Source organism: Drosophila miranda, chromosome 4 (genome assembly GCF_003369915.1).
Source record: "Drosophila miranda strain MSH22 chromosome 4, D.miranda_PacBio2.1, whole genome shotgun sequence".
In the NCBI taxonomy this organism is placed as follows: domain Eukaryota; kingdom Metazoa; phylum Arthropoda; class Insecta; order Diptera; family Drosophilidae; genus Drosophila; species Drosophila miranda.
In genome coordinates this window covers 21266594-21282659 of record NC_046677.1, presented here as the reverse complement: position 1 = coordinate 21282659, position 16066 = coordinate 21266594, and the positions used below count along the sequence as shown (strand labels likewise).

At 46.7% G+C, this 16066-nt stretch overlaps 6 protein-coding genes across 10 annotated transcripts; 4 read left to right on the top strand and 2 right to left on the bottom strand.

Annotated features, from left to right (window-relative positions):
* Positions 1-15: 15 nt before the first annotated feature.
* On the top strand, positions 16-2692 carry LOC108161986 (splicing factor 3B subunit 2). Its single transcript, XM_017296452.2, has 5 exons — positions 16-108; positions 160-824; positions 888-1857; positions 1924-2168; positions 2246-2692. The coding sequence occupies exons 1-5, from the start codon at positions 85-87 to the stop codon at positions 2616-2618; spliced, it is 2277 nt and encodes a 758-aa protein (XP_017151941.1). The 5' UTR covers positions 16-84; the 3' UTR covers positions 2619-2692.
* Positions 2693-3499: 807 nt separating this feature from the next.
* LOC108161994 (lactosylceramide 4-alpha-galactosyltransferase-like) lies at positions 3500-4860 on the top strand. Its single transcript, XM_017296462.2, has 2 exons — positions 3500-4167; positions 4226-4860. The coding sequence occupies exons 1-2, from the start codon at positions 3605-3607 to the stop codon at positions 4806-4808; spliced, it is 1146 nt and encodes a 381-aa protein (XP_017151951.1). The 5' UTR covers positions 3500-3604; the 3' UTR covers positions 4809-4860.
* A 465-nt stretch (positions 4861-5325) lies between these two features.
* Positions 5326-10943, top strand: LOC108161990 (lactosylceramide 4-alpha-galactosyltransferase-like). Of its 4 annotated transcripts, XR_004473001.1 has the most exons (5): positions 5327-5550; positions 5618-6412; positions 6471-7039; positions 10510-10792; positions 10867-10943. XR_004473001.1 is itself a non-coding variant. In XM_033393575.1 (4 exons), exons 2-4 carry the CDS (start codon positions 5850-5852, stop codon positions 7230-7232), a joined length of 1167 nt encoding a protein of 388 aa, XP_033249466.1. In that variant the 5' UTR covers positions 5328-5550; positions 5618-5849; the 3' UTR covers positions 7233-7875. The 4 variants fall into 4 exon arrangements, 1 of the variants encoding a protein (XP_033249466.1); XR_004473002.1 differs by having other exon boundaries at positions 5327-6412; XM_033393575.1 differs by lacking the exons at positions 10510-10792; positions 10867-10943 and adding an exon at positions 7198-7875 and having other exon boundaries at positions 5328-5550.
* LOC108161985 (pre-mRNA-processing factor 40 homolog A) lies at positions 7285-10483 on the bottom strand. Its single transcript, XM_017296451.2, has 6 exons — positions 9941-10483; positions 9635-9867; positions 8521-9575; positions 8098-8463; positions 7961-8041; positions 7285-7900 (listed from the first exon to the last, which is right to left on the bottom strand). Exons 1-6 carry the CDS (start codon positions 10345-10347, stop codon positions 7610-7612), a joined length of 2433 nt encoding a protein of 810 aa, XP_017151940.1. The 5' UTR covers positions 10348-10483; the 3' UTR covers positions 7285-7609.
* Positions 10803-12872, top strand: LOC108161991 (lactosylceramide 4-alpha-galactosyltransferase-like). Of its 2 annotated transcripts, XM_017296459.2 has the most exons (3): positions 10803-10943; positions 11008-11595; positions 11654-12872. In XM_017296459.2, exons 2-3 carry the CDS (start codon positions 11024-11026, stop codon positions 12234-12236), a joined length of 1155 nt encoding a protein of 384 aa, XP_017151948.1. In that variant the 5' UTR covers positions 10803-10943; positions 11008-11023; the 3' UTR covers positions 12237-12872. The 2 variants fall into 2 exon arrangements, with proteins under 2 accessions (XP_017151948.1, XP_017151949.1); XM_017296460.2 differs by lacking the exon at positions 10803-10943 and having other exon boundaries at positions 10953-11595.
* On the bottom strand, positions 12492-15788 carry LOC108161987. The gene is made up of 3 exons (XM_017296453.2): positions 14925-15788; positions 14439-14858; positions 12492-14375 (listed from the first exon to the last, which is right to left on the bottom strand). The coding sequence occupies exons 1-3, from the start codon at positions 15370-15372 to the stop codon at positions 13099-13101; spliced, it is 2145 nt and encodes a 714-aa protein (XP_017151942.1). The 5' UTR covers positions 15373-15788; the 3' UTR covers positions 12492-13098.
* Between the last annotated feature and the right edge of the window lie 278 nt (positions 15789-16066).

Sequence of the window (16066 nt, the reverse complement as noted above, 5' to 3'; positions counted from 1 at the left end):
GCATTGGCTGCAACCCTGGTGTCGCACATCTCCAAAACTTGTTTTTTCGCAGGAAATATTTTGCCTGATAAATTTGTTTAATTTATGGCGGACCAATTGATCAACGAAGTGAGTTTGTTGTCATAAACAGATGCCCTCAATAAATGTTTCCTCAATTAGGGCGACCAGCCAGCGCCACTGATGTCCATCCGCCTCGACCAACAACATGACGACAATGCAGTGACAGCGATCAATGGGAATGGTAATGGCAGTGAAGTGGATGCACCCGGCGACGCTGCTGAGGACAGTGTTGATGGTGAGAAACCGGCCGCTGAATTGGTTTTGCCCAAGGCTCTGGAGGACGTGCTTGCCCTGAAAGACCAACGAGTGGCCGAATTCGACGTGGATGCTGATTCCCTGGGTAACAGCGGGGGAGCCCTTCAGGACGGCGATGACGCCGATGTGGGGGAGGACAGTGATGATGATGATGTGAACCAGGTGAACGGCATAGGAGGTGATAAAACGGGAAAGCAAAGCAAAGCGGAGAAGAACAAAAAAAAGAAACGCCGCAAGAAGCAGAATAGGAAAATACGCCAGCTTCTGGAGTACGAGAGACAACAACAGTTGGCCCACGTAGATGAGGCAGGAGGAGATCAGGAGGCCACAGAGCCATTGGCCGAGGAGGCTAAAGCTCCGGCCAGTGACGAAGAGCAGGAGAAGCCAGACAAGGATAGTAGAAAGGACAAGCATAGAGACAGCCGAAGCAGGAAAAAGAAGGATCGCAGCGATGAGAAAGAAAAAGAAAAGAAGATCGCGGAGGGCAGCAAACTTGACGTAACAATTGAGTATGTTGTGGATTTTTTCGATTGAAATATTACCGGAACTAATTAAATTATATTTGTTTATAGGTATGTGCCCGAGAAGATAACCATCGCAGATCTGGCGCCCATGTATCGCCAGTTCTACAGAGTTTTTGAACTCTTTAAGTTGGAAAATAAACCCAAGCCTGTGGAAAAGGACAAATTGGCCCTAGATTCGGAGACCGTGGCTAAGGCTAAAAAGGCCGCAGACAAGCTGCAAGACGACGATGACGATGATGGCGACGACGATGATGACGCAAAGGAAGACAAAGAGAAATTATCCAAAAGAAAGCTTAAGAAATTGACGCGTCTCAGTGTGGCGGAGCTTAAGCAATTAGTTTCCCGTCCCGATGTCGTTGAGATGCACGACGTGACGGCTCGTGATCCCAAGTTACTGGTCCAATTGAAGGCCTACCGAAATACAGTGCAAGTGCCTCGGCATTGGTGCTTCAAGCGGAAATATCTTCAGGGGAAACGTGGCATCGAGAAGCCACCATTCGATTTACCAGCCTTTATCAAGAAGACGGGCATCATGGAGATGCGAGAATCACTACAAGAGCGCGAAGATGCCAAGACGCTGAAGGCAAAGATGCGTGAACGTGTCCGCCCAAAGATGGGCAAGATCGACATTGATTACCAAAAACTTCACGATGCCTTCTTTAAGTGGCAAACAAAACCCCGCATGACCATCCATGGCGACCTCTACTACGAGGGCAAGGAATTTGAGACACGACTAAAGGAGAAGAAACCGGGCGATCTATCCGAAGAGCTGCGCATTGCTCTGGGCATGCCGGTGGGACCGAACTCGCACAAGATTCCACCGCCATGGTTGATAGCACAGCAGCGATACGGACCGCCGCCGTCCTATCCGAATCTGAAAATACCTGGACTCAATGCTCCCATTCCAGAGGGGACATCGTTTGGCTATCATGCAGGCGGCTGGGGTAAACCACCTGTCGATGAGAATGGAAAGCCCTTGTATGGTGATGTATTTGGTACCAGTATATTGGACTTGGATGTTAGTATTGAAACCTTTCTCCATTTTTTTGTATTGATCTAATCTTGAAATCCTAAACACTTCTAGAACGGCATCGATGAAGCTGACATTGAGCGCAACCAATGGGGCGAACTGGAATCAGAATCTGAAGAGTCCTCCGAAGAAGAGGAGGAAGATGGTGAAGATCTCGGCGATCAGCAGGATGAAACTGGTCTTGTTACCCCAGTCGAGGGTCTTGTGACACCTTCAGGGCTTACCAGTGTGCCAGCCGGCATGGAGACGCCCGAAAACATTGAACTACGTAAAAAGAAAATTGAAGCTGAAATGGAGGAGTAAGTGATAATATCCTGCTGGACCAGAACCAGACCAGACTCTTCACTAATCTCATAATATTCTTCCTTTCGATTAGCAATGAAACCCCCGTGCTGTATCAAGTGCTGCCGGAGAAGCGCACAGACCGCATAGGCGCTTCCATGATGGGATCTACGCACGTCTATGACGTTAGTGGTGGTAATGCGGCCAACAAACAGCCTCCCGCTCGGACCACTACGGATCGTGAGGGCATAGTGGAATTGGCCCTAGATCCCAGCGAATTGGACATGGACAATGATGCCATGGCCCAGCGATACGAGCAACAGATGCGCGAGCAACAGAATCATCTGCAGAAGGAGGATCTATCAGATATGTTAGCCGAACATGTGGCACGTCAGAAATCGAAGCGCAAGCGACAGCAAACGGATCCGGCAAAGGCCACAAAGAAGTACAAGGAGTTCAAGTTTTAGTTTAATCTTCTACAATATAAAGTAATTTTCCATTTGTGCTTCAAGAATGTCATTAAAAATAGTAACTAATGAGATTTGTATGCCCTTCCATATTTAATGGTGGAAAACGATGGAGCTGATTCCCCACAAAACTTCCTTTATTTTTAATTTCTTCGTTGGATCTCTTGTGACAGTTCGATATTCGATTTAAATCATTTCGGCGACAATGCTAAAACACTCAGCAATCAGCTGATAGGATCTTCTTCCTTCTGCCAGGATCTCCTCACTTTGTCTCGACCCTCAGCAACCGCGTGAATTGTGGAATTGGAGTTCCACAACAACAGACCCCCGGTGGCACTTATAGCGCCTTAATGCTTCATATGGTACGAGAGTTTTTGGATCCTTCCCCCAATCCTCTCTGTTTCGATCGTGTGCCATTTACGATCCTGTGTGTAGGTGAGAGCGTCAGCAGCTGCTTTTCTGTAAGGGGAAAATGGTAAAAATTAATGGGTTGAAAAATTTGGAGTTTTTTAGCAAATGGAACTCTAATTGTCATCAGCGATATTCCATATAGAAATACATAGGATCTTATAAAAATAAAAAAGCAAAGGCTATAGGAAAAGGGAATATAAATTTTTTTATCTTTGGAAATATCCTAAGTGTAAGAGATCGATAGAAGGAGTCTGAATGCAGGAAGAAGATCTAAAGCTCTCCCCCGAATGATCCGATGATCTCACGAATGATCCCCCATCTATTCCAATCTTTGGTTGCTATATCAAAGAGACTTTGAAGCTACTTTGGGCTACTACCATACCATGCTCCCAATGCCAACCCCCACTCCATACTAGTTTGCCGGATGAGCTATTTAATATATCAGTTACTCATAGTCCTTCACCAAGAAGGCTGTGAAAGGTAAGACAAATCCTTTATTGTATTATTTTAAGAGTAGTGTTCTTTACGTTTAAGGAAGAGAAGTTTACCATAATGGTTGTATATTTCATTATCTAATGTCAAAAGTCAGTCAGTTAGTAACATTTTCCTTGCACCAATGCCAAAATTTTAGTATCTTATTGTTAGCCAGTTGGCCTACTCTCGCCCTGCCACGAATGTCGCCTCATTTGCGTAACGGAAGACTTTTACTCTTCGTGGCTCTGATTTTCATACTTGTAAATGCAGAGGTCCCACAGCCGGCAGTCGAGGAGAGCATTTGCCTCGATGATGCTCTACTGGCGGAGCCCAGGCCCACGCCCGGACAGAGCATATTCTTTCACGAAACGAGCTCCTATGATGTCAAAAACAAACGTCTTAATATACTGAAGCTTACAGCCCGACAAGCCTGCGCTATCGAATCTGCTGCACTCCATAATCCGAATTTCCAAGTGTTCGTTTTGTTCGCCGACCCAAAATACCGGGCAACCCCCAACGGGCAGTACAGCAGCAGCCAGCAGCCTCTTTTCGATGCCATCTTAAGCTATAGCAATGTCCATTTGCGGCGTCTAAATCTCTGGAGATATGCTGCAGGCACACCCATGGAAGAATGGCTTAGGGAGGGTAATCTGTTTCGCTCGCGGTAATTTGGAACTGAGAGATGTCCCTCCCAAAATGCAATAACATGTTCATATTTCCAGATATGTGGTCTCCCACATCTCTGATTTTCTGCGTTTTTTTACCCTATTTCGCTATGGCGGCCTGTATCTGGACTTGGATGTGGTCGTGCTGCAGAAAATGGAGGATGTGCCACCCAATTACACAGGAGCCGAGTCCGATCAAATGCTTACCGCTGGCATCATGAACTTAGCTGCCACTGGATTAGGTCATGAGATTGCCGAGTTCTGCCTGCGCGACTTTCAGCAAAACTTCAATGGTAGTATATGGGCTTATAATGGCCCAGGGGTTATTACACGCGTGGCCCAACAGCTTTGCGGCACTGATTACATCGCACTGATGCAGGATGATCGCAAAGGCTGCATGGGCTTGAAGGTGTATGGGCGAGGCGCCTTCTGCCCTGTGCATTCCCGTCAGTGGCGCGACCTTTTTGAGCCAGAAAAACTGGAGGAGACCATGGCCCGCACCAAGTACTCGTATGTGGTGCATGTGTGGAACAAGCAATCGAAAAAGGTGCCAATCAAGGTTGGTTCAAGCAGCGCCTATGCCAAATTGGCAGAACAAAATTGCCCACGAGCCTATCATGCGGCGGGTGAATACTTCTAGGAGAATTTTATGAATTTTTAAAATTGTTTCATCAATAAATTGATGTTCCTTATACTCTCTTTTTTCACCCGTTCGAACGACCATTGCGGCTCAGATCGTTATCTTCAGTACGCCTGTCAGAAGCCTAAGGAGACATGCACCCTTTGCGGTTGATCTTTACGGGACCAACTATGGCAATAATGAACTCTATAGGACTCTTCGCCAGCACAATGCGCTGCCAGCTAGAATGCGATTTGACTTTAGCCAGGGGAATGGAGCCATCAGAGAGTTGCTTATAGATTTTCTTCTGTTTCATGTATAACTTTGTTATTTTTTTTATGTTTAAGATAGAAATATGTTAGTTTAGCCAGCTAAGGATTATTTTGATTCCCATACGGGGAACCATAGAACCATAGAAGAGGTAAATATTTTTCACCTACCTATCAGTACCCTAATGAGTGAACAATATCATTTAAAGTGCAATCATAATCAAGTATGCTTTGATATATTTGTGTGTATTACAGCGAACAATGTAGGCAGGACGAAAGGGGCCATGTGAACCGTCGAACGAATAAGGCAATAAACATTCGAATTAGAAGAGAAGAAAGAACAGACGAACGAAAAGGTACCTTATTGACACACTCAGTGAAAATGGTCACTCTCTTGAATTTTGGGAAAAACCCGATAAATATTCGAAGCTTCAGAATAGCTCAAATTATAAGCCTTTGAAATAAATTTTATACATCTTTTAGTATTATCGCCAGTAAGAAGACAATTGACACATCTATGAATCCGATTCAACTACTAATTTAAAATTGTATTTCCCAAAGGAGGCTGTTGAAAGAAAGACGAATATTGTATTATGCCTTTACTATTTATTTTGGCCTTCAAGGAAGAACCTTGGACAAATAGAAATGTTCTGAACTCAAGTTTATAAGTTTTCTAAATTACTTTGTTGTCCAAATTTGAAAGAAGTTGTTTATCGAACTCAAAGTAAGCAAGGTATTGCAAGATAGTCCATCAATCTATACAGGAGTGGCCAATTTTCATAAAACCTTCAACATGATTCTGCGGTATTTTACCAACGGAATACTCCGTTTGTTGTTCATTACTTTGATTGTGACTCTGATAGGTATCATTACACTCACATACAATTGGCCAAATGGGGCAGAAGCAGAGTCGGTGCCACACTCGACAGTGGGTGCTGCAGAGGACCCAGAGCCGACAGCGGCATCTAGCGAGCCACTGGCGAGCATCCGTCTAGACGATGTTCTACTGGCGGAGCCCAGGCCCACGCCCGGACAGAGCATATTTTTCCACGAAACGAGCTCCTATGATACCAAAAACAAACATCTTAATATCCTGAAGCTAACCGCCCGTCAATCGTGTGCTATCGAATCTGCTGCACTCCATAATCCGAATTTCCAGGTATACGTTTTGTTCGTTGACCGAAAATACAGTCTTGTTGTTGACCCCAACGTAGGGAATAGAAGCATCCAGCAGCCTCTTTTCGATGCCATCTTAAGCTATAGCAATGTCCGTTTGCGGCGTCTAAATCTCTGGAGATATGCTGCAGGCACACCTATGGAAGAATGGCTCAGGGAGGGTAATCTGTTTCGCTCGCGGTAATTTGGAACTGAGAGATGTCCCTCCCAAAATGCAATAACATGTTCATATTTCCAGATATGTGGTCTCTCACATCTCTGATTTTCTGCGTTTTTTGACCCTATTTCGCTATGGCGGCCTGTATCTGGACATGGATGTGGTCGTGCTTCGAAGTATGGAGGATATACCACCAAATTACACAGGAGCCGAGTCCGATACTTTCCTTGCCGCTGGCATCATGAACTTAGCAGCCAGTGGCTTTGGTCATCAGATTGCCGCCTCTTGTCTGCACGACTTTCAGACAAATTTCGATGGCAATGTTTGGGGGCAGAATGGCCCAGAGGTGATAACACGCGTGGCCCAACAGATTTGCGGGACCAAGAATATCTCAGTGATGCAGACGAATCGCAAACGCTGCTTGGGTTTTAAGGTGTTTGGTAGAGGCGCCTTTTACGCTGTGACCTCTGATAAGTGGCTGAACTTCTTTAATCCACATAAACTGGAGGAGACCTTGGCCCGCACCAAAGACTCGTATGCGGTGCATGTCTGGAACAGCCAATCGGAAAAGCAACCAATTAAGATTGGGTCAACCTGTGCCTATGCCAAATATGCCGAGAAAAATTGTCCACGCGCCTATCATGCTGCAGGTGAATACTTTTAGGAATTTTATCTTTAAAATTGGTTTGGTCTGGGTAACTCTCAAAATGTAAACGTCTTATCATGGAACGGGCCAGTCATGATCGACGACGGAGAATTGGGACTTTTATAAAATTAATATTTTGTTTTCTTTTACGTATGGACTAAGGGACTAAGCAGTACGAATGCCCGTCTGAAGAATAGGCTATTAACTCACACATCCCTCGAGAGTAGGCCACATCATCATTCTTATTCCTTAAATTCTTCGTTTTGTTTTATTCTGTTGGAGGGACACAGACCAAAATCTATTAAATATAAATTAAACATTTCTGTGTACACTCTAATGCTTTTGTTTGTTTTTTATACAAACAAACTTATTGCTTCTAAGAAATTACATTACGTGTTTGCTGTGTGACTTGTGCTGGGGCCAGAAACCAGGACTGGGGCTCGAGAAGGCAAGGATAGATGCAGGTGCACCATTAAAGATTTTAAGCTTGCGTTGGAAGAGCCACAGCTGCACCCGAATTAGAAAATTAGGAGTTTTCCCACACGCTGTCTATGATGGTACACGCTGGCGGCAGTCATTCGTCCAGCTGCTCATTGAGTTGTGCCAGGAGTGCTGCCCGCTTTGATTCCAGTTCGCCGTCGCTTAACGTTAGTTCCTCGTTACGTGAGCCTCCCGAATCCATGGACTGGACAGGACTGAGTGGTGTCGTGGAACGATTGTGTCTGTTGTGTCGTTTGCCTTCTTTGTCTTTTTTGGAACGCTTTTCCTTTTTCTTCTTCTTGGCTGGCGAATGCGAGTTTGAATCGGTATGCAGGAGCGCCAAGCTAGGCGACAGATTCCCACCTAAATCTGACTCACATGACGACTGAAAACAAATTCCAAAAAATTAGATTCCAAAACGGGAAGATTGGTGTGTATGACTTACGCCCCGCAGTTTGTTCTTGCGTTTCTTTTTCTTCTTCAGCAGCTTTTCGCTCTCGATGCTGCCAATGGAGCTCAGTGAATGCTGTAGATCCAGAAGTAAGAACCATTAAGGGTTTCGGAATTTTTCAAACTACTTACGGAACGGGATTTGGACCGCCTTCGTTTTGACTTTTCCACCTCAACCAGTTCATTTTCAATGTCCGATCTTGATGTAGATCTCACTCGCTTTTTGTGCTTCTTATTCTTTTTCGATTTACGCGACCGGGAATGATGATGGCTGCAGGCATCTTCGCTTTCCTTAATGAAGTCTTCCCAGATTTTCTCAACACCGATTTCCTTCTCGTAAACAGCAAATGCCTCCAAGTGCTCCACCAGCTTCTTGGCGCTGTCATAGGTCTCGGCCACAGACACATTCGCCTCGAGCCATTCGTTTTTAATTTCATTCTCCAGTTTTCGCAGTCGTCGCACCTCTTCCTTCATGCGCTCTTTTTCAATGGCCTCCGCCTATAAAAAAAAGGGTTTGTATTGCGAATTCTAAGCTAATCCTTACCATTTCCATACCTTTTCTAGCAGAGAATTATAGGTTAGCTTCACGTTGCCTGCATCCAGGCTGGCCGAACGTTTATCCTCGCACACCACCGTGGCAAAGTCCTCGAATGATGTCTTGGCCTGCACCACAAATGCCTTTTCTTTGAGAATCTCTCGTATGATTTTCCGTTCGTCATGGAACCGAGCCTTCAGATTCTCCACGTAGAACTTGAACAGGTCCAAAGGCGTTGATCCGCTCTGACCGAGCATGGCCGAGAAGCGTAGGTCCGCGGATATGATGGGATACAGCTCCACCCACAGCGACATGGAGGTGAGTTTGCCCTCTTCGTGAAGGGAGTCGAGGAGTGCCAGAAAGGAGTCTCGATTCTTGCGCTGCTGTCGCTTCATTCGCTTCTTCTCCCGCTCGCGTTCCTCCTCCTCTTCCTTTTCCAGCGTGCGTATGTGCTCCTCGAAAACAATTAGAGCATCCTCCTTGTCCATGCCCAAAAGGGTCACATCGTTTTTGAATGCGGCATTGTCTAGGAGCATAACCTGAGCTTCGGACCAGGTGGTGGCATGATTGATGGATGTCATAGACTCCAGAAGCTCGCCCAACACCTTCATATTGCGCTTCTTCAAGACACGCGCCTCTTCTTTCTCCCTTTTGCCAAGATTGAATATGCAATCCTCATAGATATCCCGTCGATCCGTTTCAGGCACTACGGTCCATGTCCGATTCCCTGCAAAGACCTCCTCACAGCGGAAATACTTCATCTGGGAGTTCATCTTATCGCTGGACATAAGGAATTGTTCCAGGTCCTCTTTCGCCTTTTTGGCCTTCAGCCGCGACTCTTCTCGCTCGTCCTTCACCTTCTGCGTCTTGTAGGCATTGAACGTTTGCTTGCGCTCGTTGAGGTTCTTAAAGGCGCTGTAGCGCGGATCCTTTGATATTATCTTCACACACTGATCCCAATTGGCATTTGAGGGCACATTGCGGTCCCGGAGTAGGTCCTTGAATGCTTCTATGGCCTCGCGCTTGTCCTTAAACACCAGAGGACTGCCATCCGATGACTTTTCATCCTTTTTAGCTAAAATAATTCCATAGAGCAGTCAGTCCCGAAGTTACGTTAGGGTCAGACGCACTCACCATTCGGTTGTGGCACTTCGATGTCGGCTAATGTGGCTGCCATGGCCTGATCGAGAGCCGATGATGAGTTCTCGTTACTGCTCGGCGTAAGCGGCGAGTGAATCTCGGGCGTGGGTACCCTTGGGTCTGCGGGCAAAGCAGCTGGCAAAATACTTGCCAATGCAACATGCGGAAGCAGTCCCGTCAAACTGGAGGATGTCATGGCTGCCACCGCTTTGGCTGCAGCTGCAGCTCTGAAACCAATCCAAGGGAGAGCCAAGGGTGAGTAAATAGAATAGTCAATAGCTGTGGAGCCAGTGTACTTACTCCTCCGCCTTAGCCTTTGCCTTCATGTCTACATATTCCGGCGGCGGCTCCCAGCAAGTCTCCTTAGTGGCCACATTGTGGTAATACACTTTGCCCGTATCAGAGCGGTATTCCTTCCAGGGGCACTGATTGTGCAGCTGTTCGGCGGGCGTCATCAGAGCCTCGGGCTTCTCCCACGAACTTTGCTTTGTATTTTGATTGTAGTAATAAGGGCGTCCATCTGGGGCCTTGTGCTCTGTCCACTCTGTGTTGGAGGCCATCACACCGAATGCCGCTGCCAGTTCGGGCGGTGGGGGAGCAGCAAAGCCGGGCGGGGGAAATTGTGGCACTATGGCAGCCGGCGGCGTGTACCCCATTCCCCTGCCGACCGCTGCTGCTCCATTGCCAGCGCTAGGAGGAACATTCATTTCACTATTTTTCTATATTTTATTTAAGCGGTACTACGTCTACCGGTCGTTGCATATGCGATGCGGTCGCCAGTAGAATTTTTATATCGAAGTAAATGAAAAAAATTCAATGAAAACGCCGCTTTCCACACATTTGATATATCGCTGGGTTTCTTTTCGCAGCTATCGATAACATATCGCAAAATGCAAATTTAATTAGAGATGGTCTTCTATCTTTGCACGACGATGATATAGCGAAGATAAAATTGTGAATGTTCGCGACGGAGAGAATATACATGAAGATAAGATATTTAATTAGAATTTCAAACTTGTAGGAATACATATCTTGCGGCCGGCAGGTTAATTGAGAAATGAAAGTAAACTCATATCTATGTACAGTTTGCGTGTATCGTATATACCGTTAAGACATCTGGCTCGAAAACAACGAACAGCGCATCACTGACAGGTAATGTACATACATAGGTGTCGTTATCGCCCTCGGCTTGCATTTACATATATTAGCAAAACATTGTAAAACAGACGTTCCGGAGTTTTCTTACCCACCAGAGTGCATTGGATTATGTTGAGAGCAATGGCAGTGTAACCGCGCACTCGGAGTAAGCAAGTTGTTGCCTTTTCTTTGGCCATAACATCTCTAAGGAGTGTCAATTTTTTAACCAGCCCGCCTGCCCTCGCCATGCTCCTGCGTCTGCCTTTGCTGCTGGTGGCGCGTTATTTGCACAACGGAAGACTTCGAGTGCTGTTCGTGGCACTGATTGTTATGCTGATAGGTGGCATTGCCCTCACATACAATTGGCAAAATGATTTGCAGCAGTGCTTCATGGACATCGAAGAGGCAATACAGTCGACAGTGTCTAGTGCAGATGCAGATCCGCTGGCACCCATCCGCCTAGAGGATGTTCTGCAGGCGGAGCCCAGGCCCACGCCTGGACGGAGCATATTCTTTCACGAAACCAGTTGCCACCAGGCCGAGAACAAAAAGTACAAATTGCTGGAGCTAACCGCCCGTCAAGCCTGCGCAATCGAATCTGCTGCATTGCATAATCCGAATTTCCAGGTGTTCGTCTTGTTCGCCGGTCCCACCTACCGACCTTCACCCAAGGGGCGAAATAACAGCAACCAGCAGCCGCTTGTCGATGCCATTTTAAGCTATAGCAATGTCCATTTGAGGAATCTGAATCTCTGGCGCTACGCTGCGGGCACACCCATCGAGGAATGGCTCAAGGACGGTAGTCTGTTTCGTTCGCGGTAAGCTGTATCTCAGAAGCGTGAATCCGAAAATTCAATAACGTCTTCATATTTTTAGATATTTGTTTTCCCACATCTCTGATTTCCTGCGTTACTTGACACTGTATCGCTATGGTGGCCTGTATCTGGACATGGATGTGGTCGTGCTGCAGAAAATGGAGGATGTGCCACCCAATTACACAGGAGCCGAGTCAAATACTCACCTTGCCGCTGGCGTCATGAGCTTAGCTGCCACTGGCTTTGGCCATGAGATTGCCGAGTCCTGTTTGCGCGACTTTCAACACAATTTCGCAGGCGAAGATTGGGGAAACAATGGCCCAGGCGTGATAACACGCGTGGCCCAGCAGATTTGTGGCACCAAGGATATCACCTTGATGCAGGAGGATAGCAAACGCTGCTTGGGCTTCAAGGTGTATGGGCGAGGCGCCTTTTACGCTGTGCCGTGGAAGCAGTGGCGGGACTTCTTCGAGCCCGAAAAACTGGAGGAGACCATGGGCCGCACCAAAGACTCGTATGTGGTGCATGTATGGAACAAGCACTCGAATCAGCTACCGATCAAGGTTGGTTCAAACAACGCCTATGCCAAATATGCCGAACAAAATTGCCCGCGAGCATATCGTGCGGCGGGCGAATACTTCTAGAAGTATTATCTAAAAAGTTCTCTTCATTTAAGTCTTTTGTATATGGATATTTCCCGCTGAAGTCCAAAGAATTATCGCCCAGCGAGTCATCGTTTATAGGTTTTATGTGTTGATAGTTTTTTTATTTCTTACTACGTCTACTTATTATTATGTTGGCAAACCACGCATTCCGATATAACAAACAAACACATACATGTTGTGTGTATGGTATGATTGTATAGAACGGCTATGGCTATTCAGATACATACTAACTCACATTTATTATCTCAAATACTCATTCTGTTGATTCGCTGAAAACGAATCTATATTTATATTTGCACAATATTATTTGCATTACTCTTGGAAATTAATTCTGATAACAGTACACTAACAAATGAACAAAATGAAAAAGGCTATCAGTCGGTGAGTCGAAAATTGAAATATGTACGATGCATGATTCACCGGGAACCGAGGGAGAGGTTAAAGATAAGAATTCGAAACAGTAGTAAGATATTTCCTAAGTATTTTCGGTAGTAAACACGTATGTATATTCAATGATCTGGGGGAATGTATACAAATATTTTGTAAAATTATATCGTCTTGGAGGCAACTCCTTGAACATGGGTACAGTACGGTACTCGTAAATGGTGCACATAACTCACATAGTCTTGATGGATGTATACAATAGAAAATAAATATATGAAATATATTTGTAAAAGCTTATTTTCAAACGTACATAGCAACAAATTTTGTATTAAAAATATGTAAATTATGTGTTAAGCGATTCTCAATCCCTTTTTTTGTGGAAAAGTGTTCTTTAAATAGTTTGCACCATTTTCTAAAACGAAATGTGGCTACACATCCTTTCTGATGATATGCTCCTTCACATGCACTGCACCTGGGAGAAGCGCAGACAGGCTCCAACATTGTCTTCAGCATTTGCCTTACCCACATTCACGCCATCGCCAAAATGAACGCCAATGTAGAAGGGGGTGACGGTACTTTCGATGCGGCATGGCCGAATGCCCGATGAGCAGAACTGGGCACCACAGTGGACGGGCTCACAGCCGGGCAGGGGACCCAGGCCAGTACCAATGAAGTCTTCGATGATGCAGGGCATTGTTATGCGATCCGTGCAGGTGCTGAAGAATTGTCGGGCCTCGCGACGACGCCGCCGTCGCAGTTGCAAATCAAAAGCGTTCCGTAAGAAGCCGAAAAGATCGAATCCTCCACTAGGCCTGCTGCCCACCGGCCGTGGACGTCGCGAAAAACCGGGCTCTTCTGTGGTTGGAGGACTTCTAAAGAAAAGGAAGCCACCATCGTTGTCGCCGTCATCGTCGACACCATCCTCCCCACCTGAACCTTCCACATCATCGCTGGCCGGTGAAGAAGCTGGCGCCTCAGAGGAAGATGTGCTCTCTTCGGTGGCGGCCACTGTGCTGGAGCGTAGAGGAGCCGGAGTGGTGCTTGTTGTCGTCGTGGTCATGGCTTCTGTGCTGCTGCTGGTGGTCGAACTAGTCCCCGATGACGCCGCTGCAGTAGAATTGCTCGTCATCATCGACATCAATGTCGTGGTGGTAGAGTTGGCCATGCTAGCCAACATCTGCATCAGGCTTGTAGACGTTGGAGCCGATGTAGTCGTTCCATTAGCTGGGGCAGCTGGTCCTCCTCCACCTGCATTATCGGACTGTGCCATAGCTGGATCAGGATTCGCAGCTGGCCCAATTCCGTCGTCATTCAACGAGAAAGCTGTTGTTCCCGAAGCCATTCTCCCACCTCCACCAATCCGAAATGACTGCTCATCGCAAGGCTGATATATAATCGAGCACATATCCGTCTCCTGGCGCACACAAATGCGATAGTTCTGGTTGGCCAGGTGCCTTCCATTCTCGGCAAAGTTGAAGGTCTGCATGACGCCCTCGATACCCGTGTGGTACTGCAGACAACCCGCCGGAGCTCGCTGGCTGAAGGGTATCTGCACCACGCTCATCTCCCAAATGCGGAGTGGCAGAAACCGATTGGACAGGTTGAGATTGATGTCAATGAAGCGATCACCAGTGGCATTGCTCGGGCTGCTTACATTGGCTGCATCAACGGGACGTAGGCTGCCATACAATGTGGATTGACGTGGCGAGGCACGAGCTCCAACATCATAGTACACTGAAGGGGAGAAGGAATGAGATTAGGGAGGATATCATCATCTAGGAATACTGATCATCTCACAATGCTGTCCACTATTCTGACCGCAAAGGGAGATAGATCCGCCTGGCCCTCCACTGATGTTGAATAAATCGCCCTCACAGACGCCCGTCCGTCGATTCGGTTGTCCCAGCGTAAAGTGATGAAAGTCGATCCTCAACTGGCTGATATCATCGCTCATCATTTTGACCTTTAGACTGCAGCCACTGAAATTTGTGGGCATGAAACTGGGAAAACTAGGCGAGACGATATAGGTGATGTTGTTGGTTATGGTGACATTGCAGCTGGCCAAAAAGACACAACAGACACCGAATCCCATGGCACATTCACCCTGGGCCTGGCCACCCTTTTGGCGGCACTCGTAAGCATTCAGGCAGTTGCCCATGCGACGACCATCGTTGGACAGGCATTCCCCATCGACGGGCACAGGAAACAGATGAATCACTATTGTGGTGCGGATATAAAAAGAGATTCAATTGGGAAAGCACCTTGGGATTGTCTTTAACGTACCCTTGCCATGTCTGCTATTCCCTCCCAGACTCTGATGGAGACTCTGCTCGGGGATGGCTGGCTGCGCCACCTCTACTTGCTCCTGGATTTCAATGGCAGTCACCTCATCCCCCTCTTCCTTTGTGTCCGATTCATTTTGATTGTCGTTCCAAATATCATAATGATACATGGGTGGCCAGGCGGTTTCATTGGCGGGCGCCAATGATGATGCCGATGCAGGAGTGCGGCTCAGGCGATCCACCAACAATATGCAAAGTGTAGCAATGAATGGCTGCAGCAGGTTGCCAGTAGAACCACTGCCACAACCGGCTCCAGCAATAACTTTCTTTTTTCTTTCACTGCTGCCGCTGCTGTGGCTGCTGCCTCGTAATATCGCGGCTATATGGCAATTGGACTTGTTCGCATCTCCGCTTTGCGACATCAGCATTTTTATGGCTTCCATGTCCATGCCATGTGTTCAGCTGCTGTGGACTCCTTCTGCTACAGGCTCTGCTTCACCACTCCGTATTTTTTGTTGAGCGCGTGCGTTTCGCTGCAAAGTTGAATGAAAAGTGCGCCCGTCTCCACATCTCCAGGTGCTTGGATGCTGCTGTGTCTCTGTGGTTTCTGTCTCTGCCCGGGTCGGGACTGCTTTTCTCTGCTCTGCTCACCCAGTTGTGGCTGTCTTCTCGTCTATAATCTCTACTTACTTGCTATTTTCGGCGGTGTAATGTTCCATTTTGTTTGCTGACTCGGTCATTGGGACTGACTGCTCTAACTGTGTCGAGTATTGAGTGCAGACTGCTGAAAGAGATGCTTTGATTTCAGAAGAAGTATTTAACACAGATCACACAGGCAGGCCTTTCGAAATTTTTAAACTTTTCTACACTAACTGTTTGTTTGTTCATATATGGGCTTTCCCAAGATATTCTGCAAAGTGCATTACTTAAATATTCCATTTCTTATTTTGTGGGGCTACATTATGGGGCTCGCTGGTAGATCCGTGGCGTACCGAAGCACCGTAAAGTCGATGCTTACGCAGAGGATGTTTTACCAGTATTTAGAATACCTCGTATATACCTATTTCAAACTTTCTTTTCCAAGAATGCTAGAAGACGGTCCGTTATAACCTTATCCTTAGTTGACTATTTCTCCTAATGCTT